At 36.8% G+C, this 12,219-nt stretch overlaps 1 protein-coding gene across 3 annotated transcripts in view; it reads left to right on the top strand.

Moving 5' to 3' along the window:
- glmna (glomulin, FKBP associated protein a) overlaps positions 1–12,219 on the top strand; it is a 70,331-nt gene that overhangs the window by 33,473 nt on the left and 24,639 nt on the right. For all 3 annotated transcript variants that reach the window (XM_069939227.1, XM_069939226.1, XM_069939228.1), the window contains exons 10-14: positions 1,428–1,481; positions 4,251–4,281; positions 4,503–4,592; positions 4,735–4,776; positions 5,726–5,799. In XM_069939227.1, coding sequence (XP_069795328.1) covers positions 1,428–1,481; positions 4,251–4,281; positions 4,503–4,592; positions 4,735–4,776; positions 5,726–5,799 — 291 coding nt within the window. The remainder of the gene's footprint in view (positions 1–1,427; positions 1,482–4,250; positions 4,282–4,502; positions 4,593–4,734; positions 4,777–5,725; positions 5,800–12,219) is intronic.

Below are 12,219 nucleotides of genomic sequence, written 5' to 3'. Positions count from 1 at the left end.
TCTATCTCCCTCTGAAACTTTCAAATATCTTCTTCACAACTTGCTTACTATTTTGTCAGAGAAAATTATAGCACAGAAAAGGCCTTTCAGCCCATGATGTTGAGCTGACCTTCAGTGCCCTCCATAATGTTTGGGACAAAGACACTTTTTTCCCCTTTTATTTGCCCCTATGCTGCACAGTTTTAAATTTGTAATCAAACAATTCACATATAATTAAAGTGCACATTCCAGATTTTATTCAGGGTTATTTGTATACATTTTAGTTTGACCATGAGGAAATTACATCACTTTTTATACATAGTCCCTTCACTTCAGGGCACCATAATGTTTGGGTCATTTGGCTTCACAGGTGTCTGATTCCTCAGGTATGTTTCATTGCTTCATTAGTACAGGAATCACAGAGCTAGACTTGAATATAGCCTTGAATAAAATTTGGAATATGTACTTTAATTACTTGAATTTTTTGATTACAAATTTAAAACTGTGAAACATGGGTAAATAAAGGAAAAAAGTGACTTTGTCCCAAACATTATGGAAGGCACTGTATATAAACCAAATCAACTTACTAAATCTTCTCAATTTTTTTGCATCCATGTGCCTGTCCAAATGTCTCCATTGTACCAGCCTCCACCTCCACACCTGGCAATGCAATCTTGGAACCCACAACTCTCTGGTTTTTAAAAAAAAAACTTGCCTCTGATGTTTCCCTTAAACTTTCCTCCCCTCACCATATTTTAAATGTCTTTATCCAAATAATTTATCAAAATTGAAAAAAAAGTTGAGGCCCCAGGCCCAATCCCTGTAGCAAACAGTGATAGACATACTTAAGCCTGCTTTCTTTTTCCTGTTTGCCAGCCAATTTACTATCCACACCGGTTGTCTCCCATACAATGTTTTTCTGTTCCACAATCATTTTTAATACAAAATCTCAATGGATTCTCATTACTCCAATTAGCCCCATTCTATTCAGTCAGTTCTTGGAGGTGACCACTTAGTCAGTGTCTATAAAGGCAAATTAATTGAGCAAACAGTGAGCTGCTGTAGGAACTCAGTGGGTCAGAAACAATACATGGGTAAAAATGGTCAGACAACATTTTGGGTTGGTGCCCTTTTGCATTAATTGTGGCATGCAGGGCTAATGTTCGTAGTCTACTGTAGGGAGACCGTCCTTGATGTCCAAGGTTTGTTCCACAATAGCCTTGCATAATGTAAAAGAAGAAAATCTAATTAGTCTGCTTTCAGGATAAAGAGTATGCACACAAAGTGTATAAAAGTAATTTAGTTGATTTTACCCTCAAATTCATAAAATTAGTAAAGTAATATAGAGAAGGAAATGTTAATTTTCAGGTGAATGGTTTGGAAAATAGATCATAATGTACCCTTTAATATTTCTTGTTTGTAACATAATATGAATGAAATCTTTACAGCCCTGCATACCTACTACAATTCAATTTGGAGTATATATCTGCTTTAATAAACAGGTAAGTTAACAAGTTTAATTTATCTTCAATCTTATTGTACTAAATCCTAGTATTTGAAGATATGGTTTTTGTGTGGATTTTAATGACCCACAAATGAAAAGAGATGTACATCTTCTTTGACCATCAAAGACCAATTACTCACCCAATGATTTCAAGGAGATAAAAAAACATGTTGAATATTATTTGTTGCATACTTGATTCCTCTGAGTTATTGGAGCTTAACTTGAAGAGGTGAGTACAGCTGTCATCTAATAATTCCCAATTAACTCTATGGGATTGGATCGGAAACTTTCAAAGCCTAGAAAGTAGGGTCACTTGGCCAGAGTGGAGAAAAATCACAGGTCGGCCAAATTTTATTTAGCCCCACTGACTCATCCACATTTATTGAGCAGAAATCGTCGAATAGTGATTTTCCAAAAAAATATTTTGTTCATTCATGTATCCTGGTGACAGTGAGACCCATCCCTAATTGACCTTGATTTGAGGTGCCTCCTGGGTCATCTTGAACACAGAGAGTGGACTGGATAAAGAAAAGTTTTCTCCCCTGAGCTGATGATCCAAATGTTTTTTTTACAATTTGGGAGTTTTGTGGTAAACATTACTTGATAGTAGTAGCTCATGCAGTATCTTGCCTGATTTTGCTTGACTAATTACAGAACAGTAATTGCCCCTCCATAAATCTTCATCCACGAAGCCAAGCCAAAGAAAGAAAAAAAAAGAATTAAAAACGTTTTATCTCAGATTTATTGTCAGAGTACATATATGACATCACATACAACCCTGAGATTCTTTTTCCTTCAGGCAAGGTAGAATTGGTAGTTCAAAATAAACTGTGCACATGTAAACAAATAAAGAAATGTAAACTGTGCAATACAGAGAGGAAGAAAAACAATAAAGTGCAAAATCTAAATAGGTCATAGCAAATCTAAATGGGTCCTATGCATTAAATGGTAGCTATTGAGATGTGCAGAGCAACAAAGGGATTGAGGAGTGATGGTAAATAGTACCCTCAGGGCTGATACTCAGTTAGATGGTGTGGTGACGAAGGCATTTGGAATGTTGGCCTTCATAAATTGGAGTATTGAATTCAAGAGTAGGGAGGTTATGATGAAATTGTACAAAGCATCGGTGAGGCCAAATTTGGAGTACTGTGTACAGTTTTGGTCACCAAATTATAGGAAAGATGTAAACAAAATAGAGAGAGTGCAGAGAAGGTTCACAAAAATGTTGACAGGATTTCAAGGTTTGAGTTGCAGGGAAAGGTTGTGCAGACTGGGGCTTTTTTCTCTGGAGCCTAGAAGATTGAGGGGGGACTTGATAGAGGCGTTTAAGATTTTAAAAGGGACAGACAGAGTAAACGTGGATAGGCTTTTTCAATTAAGAGTGGGGGAGATTCAAACTAGAGGGCATGGTTTAAGATTGAAGGGGGAAAATTATAAGGGGAACGTGAGGGGAAATTTCTTTGTGCAAAGGGTGGTAGGGATGTGGAATGAGCTTCCGGTAGACGTGGTCGAGGCGGGATCATTGGTTACATTTAAGGAAAGACTGGATCGTTACATGGAGAGGAGAGGACTGGAGGGGTATGGACCGGGTGCTGGTCAGTGGGACTAGGAGGGTGGGGATTTGTTACGGCATGGACTAGTAGGGCCGAACTGGCCTGTTCTGTGCTGTAAGTGGTTATATGGTTATATATAAAAGTAAGAGTCCTTAAATGAGTCCCTGATTATGTTTGTGGATGAGGAGTCTGATAGTGGAGGGGGAGCAGCTGTTCCTGAACCTGGTGATGCGAGTCTTGTGGGACCTAGACCTCTTTCCTGATGGCAGCAGCAAAAACAGAGCATGTGCTGGATGATGTGGCAGCTTAATGATTGTTGGTTCTCTCAGATGGCAGTGTTTCCTGTAGATGTTCTTGATGGTGGGGAGGGTATAGCCTGTGATGTCCTGGGCTGCATCCACTATCTTTTCCAGGGCTTTATGTTCAGGGATATTGGTGTCCCCATACCAGACCACGATGCAGCTGGTCAGCACACTTTTCACCACCAGATGTCATATCAAACCTCCACAAACTCCCGAGATACCAAATCTCCACAAACTCCTGAGGAAGTAGAGGCTCTGATGTGCTTTCTTCACAATGTTAATTCCAGGAAAGATCCTCTGAGATAGTGACTCCCGAGAACATAAATTTTGTCACCCTCTCCACCTCTGATCCCCCAATGATCACTGGATCGTACACCTCTGATTTTCCCTTCCTGAAATTATCAATCAGCTCCTAGGTTTTGGTGATATTGAGTGCGAAGTTGTTGATGCACCATTCAGCCAAGTTTTCAATCTCCATCCTGTATGCTAACTCATTGCGTCTTTTTATACATGGTATTCAGTGAATTTGTAAGTGATGTTGTCATATTGAGCCACACAGTCAAGTGTGTAGTGAATAGAGCAAGGGTCTAACAGTGTGCTCTGGTACTGATGGAGATTGTGGCGGAGATGTTCTTACCAATCCTCATTGATTATGGTCTGGAGGTGAAGAAATCTAGGATGCTTAGAGGAAATTGGAAAATATATTTTACAGTGTTGATAAGCTTTGTTCTCAAAGCAAATATTTGAAAGAAGAGAATAAGATTTATCAATTAATATTTAAGCTTCTGTCTTGATGGATTTATTTAGAAATTGATCTTTTTATATAGAAATTAAAGTGAAATTTATACTTTGTAATAAAAAACTTTTTGAATTTTCCCTTCTGTATACATTAACTATTTATTCTAATGACAGGACAGAGGAATCCGTTTTGTCTAAAGGATTGGTAAGTATTTTTATTTACGTATCAGCCAAACATGCACTGTCTATTTGAAACTTGTTGAGTCTGCAGAACTTTCACTGCTAACTTCTGTACTGCTCTATCAAACATAGTTAAGTAATAATCAAATCTATAAGCATCTTCTAATGTGACAATGTATTTCTTTTTGAAAACTGACCACATCTACACTTCAATGCACGCCTCTGAATTAGTTTTCCCTCTTTCAGGAATTATACGAACGTTGCTTATTAACCATAGAAGATAATAATCTTTCCCACAAGCATTTGGAAATCAAAAATATTCTTCAAGTTCCACAGGTAATTTACAATGCATTAATAAAGTGAATATACATGCCACAGCTTTAATTTACATAGCATTTAAACAAAATCTAAGATCTATTATTTTATGTACTTCTGGATAACATTTTTACTAGATAATTTCTCAAATTTCTTTCTGTAGGATTTAGTGAGCGTGATTACACTCTGTCCTTTTGAACATGTGGTATGTATTAATGACACTAATTAAAGATGATAGAATGGTTTATTTGTATGGACCTTTAGACATGAAAATGACAATGTGTTGATCATGGTAGAATTCATTTCTAAATTAGATAAATATAATGAACATAAAAGACAGAATAGAAAGAATTCCTGAAATGCACTCAAGAAACTATTTCTTTGATGTGTTGGAGCATGTTTGAATAAGTTTGCTGAACATTTGATTATAACATAGGTTTAAAATAGCTTCAGAAAGGAGGAAACATTTAAAAATTGTATAACACGAGAGCCAAATTTAAGTAGAGATCTAGCCAATTGGACGAGAATAAAAAAAACCAGTGCCAACTGGTAGTTGAACAAAGATAGAATTTCCAAACACTTATTTTAACCTAAGATAAGAAAAATAAACTGATAAGAAATTGAAGATTAAGAAAGGAAATAAGACAGCAAAAGAAATTAGTGAATATAGTCAAGGCCAACAGAAAAGAATCCCAAAAATATTTTTAAAATACACACACTAAAAGGACAATCAAGATTAGAAAGAGAGAAATTAGGGTCCAGATCATCTTTTAGAGGTTGAAGATGTACCTGATGTACCAAACAAGCAATCCCCTTTCACTAGAGAAGAAAAGAGCTTCTAAAGTAAAGATGGGTACTTTTGGACAGGTTGGATTGACTTAGTACACCTGCCCACTGCATTTCTGAAAATGGAGCAGCCAGCCTATTTTCCAGAAGGTTTAGTTTTTGTACAATTCCCACTTTTGGACAGCAGGTTTTTGAATAAAGACCTCTAGTGATTTTCAAAAGGGGAAAAAGTAAACGCTGAAGCAAATGTACTGAACAATAGGGAAAGGATAGGCGATTGAGACTAAAGAATTGACAGAGGCAACATGGTTTGAATGGTTTCCTTTTTGTGTTACTTCATAATTGTGATTGGCTTTTCAATGTTTTAGCGGAAATGGAGCCTGAAGATATTCCAGCAAAACATTGACAAATTTGATTCAGAGGGAAAATATACATTATTTAAGTGAGTACTGTTTGGAATGGATTGATTTTATATTTAAGATTATGTTTTTAATATCTGCAATTTTTTGCAAGATATTAAAATATATGGAATACAGTTCACATTCTTACCTTGGGATTTATAGAAGCCCACATATCAAACCTGTTAATCATGTTAGTATAAAACCTCTTAGCAAAAATATCATAATATTTCAAACGTAGCCCAAATAGATGTGGTATTTTTTAAAAAGGAAACATTAAAGAAATACAAAATAAATAAAAATCTCCAATAAATTCCCCCACCCACTATAAACTTTAAAAAAAAAAAGAGGGACAAGAAATCCACAATAGGAGTACTTCACTTTCTGATGCTTCTAGTCATATGAATATTTATACAGATCTATAAGTGAGAGGATATGTTCGAGATTCATTTAAATTTTAAAACCAACAGTTTGTAAATATGGGCTTCATATTTCACAAAATGTATGATATTTATCTCTTATGTAATTTTCTCAGTGGAATACAACTCCGAACTTTTGCATGCCATCTATCCATTCCAAGATCCGTATCTGACTTCCAGGTTATAGCAATACATTTTCTGAATATTGCCAAGGCAATTTGAACACATTTTACTTGATAAATATTCAGTTCTAATTTAGGTTTAATCCCTCTAACATCTCCCAGTAAAAATAACATTGGATCCTATGGGAATCTTACTCCAGTTATTTGTTTTAATAAATTACCCAAATCAATCCAAAACAGTTTAATTGTGGAACACTGCCAAGTTGAATGCAAAAAATGTACCAATTTCTTATCCACATCTAAAACATAAATCTGAATAAATATAATTCATATTATGTAACTTTTATGGTGTTAAATATAACTGTTGAATAAAATTATATTGAACAAACCCGATAACTCACATTTATTGTACTTTTCAAACTCTATAAATCTGAATCCATCTACATTCATCTATTTTCTTATTAAAATCTACCTCCCATTATGTCTTGAATTATGAACTCCTTTTCAAGCCTTCTTTTGTAATATATACATCTTTGAAATGAATTTCTTTACATCCCTAGTACTTAATAATAATTCTACTTCTGTCTCCGCTGGTAATACTAAATCTTGACCAAATATTTCACAAAAATCTCTTAATTTGATGATAACAAAATTTTGCATTTTCCAATATCTTAAACTTTTCCTTCATTCTACTAAAAGTAATAAATTTTCAGGCTTCGAAACAATCTTTAAATTTCTTAATGCCACATTTTGTCAAATTAAAAAAAATATATTTTCCATAGAAAATGTGATGTCTATTTTGAAATAAAGGTGTTCCTCCAGACATTAAACCTCTTCCTCCAATCTCTTTATCAATTTTATTCCAAAGTTTAATTAAATGTTTCAGCATGGGTGTTTCTCTATTTGCTGTTAACAATCTTGTGGATCTGTTTCTCCTATTTTATCAAGTTCTATATTTACCCATGCTGGAACATTATTTAACTCATACCTAACATTAATAAATCTCAACTGTGCTGCTTTATAATAATTCATAAAATTGGGGAGCTGTAAATCTCCAAAATCATATTTCTACATCAATTTTTCCCAAAGAAACCCTAGCCATTTTCCTTTTACATAAAAATCTTCTAACACAAACACTAAATTCCTTAAAACTTTTTTGAGGAATTGAAATTGGAATTGATTGAAATAAATACTGCATTTAAGGAAAAACATTCACCTTGAGACAATTTACTCTACCTATCAAAGTAATAAGTAACATATTCTGTTTTTCAAAATACTCTTTAATTTTATTTAATAAAGATAAATAATTTAATTTAAATAAGTTTGTCAAATCTGATTGGACACGAATACCTAAATATTTTATTCCAAGATCTGGTCATCTAGGTTCAATTACTTCCTTACATTTCTGATAATCTCCATTGACTAAAGACATAATTTCACTTTTCTCCCAATTAATTTTATATCCAGATATGTTTCCACATTCTTTTATCCTAATTTTGTTGTTGCAAAGAATTTAAAGGATCTGTAAAATAAATAAAAATATCATCTGCAAATAAATTTATTTCATATTCTTCTTGCTTCACCTTAATACCCACAATCTTTGAATCTTGTCTTATTAATTAAGCTAACGGTTTTATTGCTAATATAAAAAAAGCTGGTGACAATAAGCAACCTTGTCTACTTGATCTTGTTAATTAAAAAGATGTTGAAATCTGTCCATTTGTCACTACTTTTGCAATAGGTTTTTATACATAATTTTAACCCAATCTATAAACATTGAACCCAATTTACAATTTTCTAAAACTTTAAAGAGGAAATCCCATTCGAATCTATCAAATGCCTTTTCAGCATCCAAGTCACTGCCATACTCGGGTCTCCCCTTTTTTGAACCAAATGTATCAACTAAGAAACCTCACTACTTTATGTGCAGATTTCTAACCCTTACCAAATTCAGTTTGATCTATATTTATTAATTTCAGTAAATATTTTGCAAATCTATTTGCTAATATTTTATAATCAACGGGGGGGGGGGGTGGGGTGCATGGTGCCGCAGGATTGGCGTATTGCAAACGTGTTTCCTCTGTTTAAAAAGGGCTCCAGGTGTAGGACCAGCAATTATAGGCCAGTAAGTTTGACATTGGTGGTCGGTAAACTAATGGAAAGTATTCTTAGGGATAATATGTATAAGTATCAAGGGAGGCAGGGACTGATCAGGGACACCCAACATGGGTTTGTGCAGGGAAGGTCATGTTTGACAAATCTTGTTGAATTTTCTGAGGAGGTGACTAGGAAGGTTGATGAGGGTAGAGCAGTAGAAGTAGTCTATCTGGATTTCAGTAAGGCCTTAGATAAGGTTCCACATGGAAGGTTGGTAAGGAAGGTTCAGGTGCTAGGTATTGTTGAGATAGTCAAATGGGTTCAACGGTGTTTAGAAAGTAGATGCCAGAGAGTCATGGTGGATAACTGTCAGAATGGAGGCTGGTGACCTCAGGGATTGGTGTTGGGTCCCTTGTTGTTTGTCATTTATATTAATGATTTGGATAATGGACTGGTAAATTGGGTGAGTAAATATGCGGACAATACAAAAATAAGGGGAGTTGTAGATAGTGAGGAGGGTTTTCAGAGACTGCAGAAGGATTTGGACGGCTTAGAAGAGTGGGCTGAAAGGTGGCAGATGGAGTTTAATACTGATAAGTGTGAAGTGCTTTACTTTGGGAAGAATAATCAAAACAGGGCGTATGCAGTGAAGGGGGGGGCATTGAGGAATGCAAAGGAACAGAGAGATCTTGGAATAATGGTTCATCATTCTTTGAAAGTGGATTCTCATGTAGACAGAGTGGTGAAGAAGGCTTTTGGTTTGCTGGCCTTCATAAATTAAAGCATAGAATTATAGGAGTTAGGAGGTGATGTTGAGACTATTCAAGGCATTGGTGAGGCCAAGTTTGGAATATTGTGTGCAGTTCTGGTCTCCAAAATATAGGAAGGATATCAATAATGTAGAGAGGGTGCAGAGATTACTAAAATGTTGCCTGGATTGCAGTATCTAGAATATGGAGAAAGATTGAGTAGACTGAGTCTTTATTCATTGGAGCGTAGAAGGTTGGGGGGGATTTGATAGAGGTATATAAAATTATGAAGGGAATAGAGTAGATGTGAATAGTGTTACGAGCCCAAAGGACCCCAAAACTCAGCAGCAATAGACACTCACCAAGACAAGTAGTTACTTAAACAAAAGTTGTTTTTAATTATCTTTAAACATGAAAACAGAATGAAACTTTAACTTATCTCTATACTTAACCAACCCAAATTAACCCCCTTCTAATTCTAAGTGCACATGTATGATGTGTGTGTAAATTTAAACAACACAAACAATAAGGTAAGGCTTTTTAAGCATTAAAATAATGTTTAATTATCACCCCAAAAAAATGCTGGCCATCGCCAATCATCGACATGTCCCCACTGAGTCCCCACGTACCGGGAACCCAAGGGTCCTGCTCCTGCCCGGGAACCCAAGGGTCCTGCTCCTGCCCGGGAACCCAAGGGTCCTGCTCCTGCCCGGGAACCTGAGATCCCTATTGTCGCAGGGAGCCTGAGGTCTGCTGCTGCCAGCATCAGGAGCCCATGGTCCATTGTTGCAGGAGCCTGAGGTCCTCAGTCAGTTCGGCTCAGAAATAATTTCGGATAAATAAGATTTTGGAGAATCTGATTTTGGATCATCGGAGTTGTACTGTAGTTACAATATGACTTTGGTATTTTTATACTTAATGTAGGCAAGCATATGTTATGCCTTCCTTATCATCCTTTCTCCTTCTGCGGCCACTTTCAAGGTTTAATGGTCCCAAACTCCCAGATCTGCACATCAAAGCTTCAATAGTCTGGCCATTAATTGCACATGCTACCCTTACATTTGACCTCACAAAGTGCAACATTTCACCCTTGTCCAGATTAAACTTCACCTCCTTTGAAATTGTGAAAAAAGGAAACAAACTAGCTTTTTACTTTCCAAATTGATTACCTTTAATCATGGCTTCAAGAAAGGAAGATGAAATTCGTGAGTTGCTTTGTTCTTCATCTTGATTTAAGGCTGGAAATTTCACGTTACTAGGAACTTTCATGTGTATAGGAATTTCATCCAAGGGGTTAATGAAAAAATGATCACATTTCCAAAGTTAAATGCTCATCTGACACTGCATTAACTAAGTAGTTTATGTAGCCTCTGTGGTACCTCCACACTGCAAGCCTAGACCTTGGCTATTGGATCCCCTGATTGATTTATGAGTGCACTCCACATGATAAGAAGATTTTGTTCTTAATTTTGTCCTGATATCAATAGTCATACAGCGTGAAAACAGCTCCTTTGTCCCAACTTGCCCATCCCAACCAAAATGTCCCACTCACACTAGTTCAACTTGCCTGCATTTGATCCAAATCACTCTAAACCTATCCTATCCATGTATTCATCCAATTTTTCTTTTAATAGTACCTGCCGCAACTACATCCTCAGGCACCCCACTCCATACACAATAAGACCTTCAAGACATGCAAGTATAATTGGTGGAAAGCAGTGTCTATTATGTAACTGAAGCTTGGATGTTGTGTTTTAAGCTTCACATGTTCAATAGTCTCAAATTACTGAACTGAGGAGTTAAACATAGAAGCAGGAGTAGGTCATTTGGCCCTTTGAGCCTGATCCGCCATTCAGTGAGATCATGGCTGATCTTAAAGTTCAGTACCCCGTCCCCACCTTCTCTCCGTAACCCCTAATTCCCTTATACTGAAGAAATATATCTAATTCCCTCTTAAATATATTCAATGAACCTGCCTCTACTGCTCTCTGTGGCAATGAATTCCACAGATTCACCACCCTCTGGGTCAAGAAATTCCTCCTCATCTCGGATCTAAATGGTTTGCCTATTATCCTCGAACCATGGCCCCAGGTTCTGGACTCCCCCCACCATCGGAAACATCCCTTCCGCATCCATTCTGTCCAGTCCTGCCAGAATTTTATAAGTCTCTATGAGACTTATCAATCTTCTAAACTCAGGCGAGTACAATCCCAATTTGCGCAATCTTTCCTCATAAGTTATTCCTGTCATTCCAGGTATCAGCCTGGTGAATCGCCTTTGCACTCCCTCCATTACAAGAACATCCTTCCTCAGTTAAGGCGACCAAAACTGCACAGAATACTCCAGGTGTGGTCTCACCAAGGCTCTGTACAACTGCAGTAAGGTATCCTTATTCCTCAAATCCTCTTGATATGAAGGCCAACATACCATTTGCCTTTTTAACCGCCTGCTGTACCTGCATGTTCGCCTTCAGTGACTGGTGCACAAGAACCCCTAGGTCTCTCTGCACTTCCCCATCTCCCAATCTATTGCCATTCAAATAGTAATCTGCCCTCCGATTTGTATTATCAAAGTGGATAACCTCACATTTATCCACATTGTAGCGCATTTGCTATGTATCTGCCCAGTCCCCCAACTCATCTAAATCACACTGGAGCTTCCTGACCCCCCTCTTCAGTGCACACAACCCCTCCTAGCTTAGTGTCGTCTGCAAATTTGGAGATATTACATCCAATCCCCTCATCTAGATCATTAATGTAAATTGTGAACAGCTGGGGTCCCAGTACAGCTCCTTGTTGCACCCCACTGGTCACCGCCTGCCACTCAGAAAATGAGCCGTTTATCCTAACTCTCTGTCTCCTATCTGCTAGCCAGTTCTCAATCCACATCAATTCCTTGCCCCCAATCCCATGAGCCTTGATTTTGCATCCCAGTCATTTATGTGGAATATTGAATGCCTTTTAGAAATCCAGGTACACCACATCCACTGGCTCTCCCCCATCTATTTTACCTGTCACCATCTCAAAGAATTCCAATAGATTTGTCAAGCATGATTTACCTTTTGTAAATCCATGTTG

This window comes from Narcine bancroftii, chromosome 5 (genome assembly GCF_036971445.1).
Source record: "Narcine bancroftii isolate sNarBan1 chromosome 5, sNarBan1.hap1, whole genome shotgun sequence".
Classification (NCBI taxonomy): Eukaryota; Metazoa; Chordata; class Chondrichthyes; order Torpediniformes; family Narcinidae; genus Narcine; species Narcine bancroftii.
The sequence above is the reverse complement of the archived record's forward strand: the minus strand, read 5'-3'. Positions and strand labels throughout refer to the sequence as shown.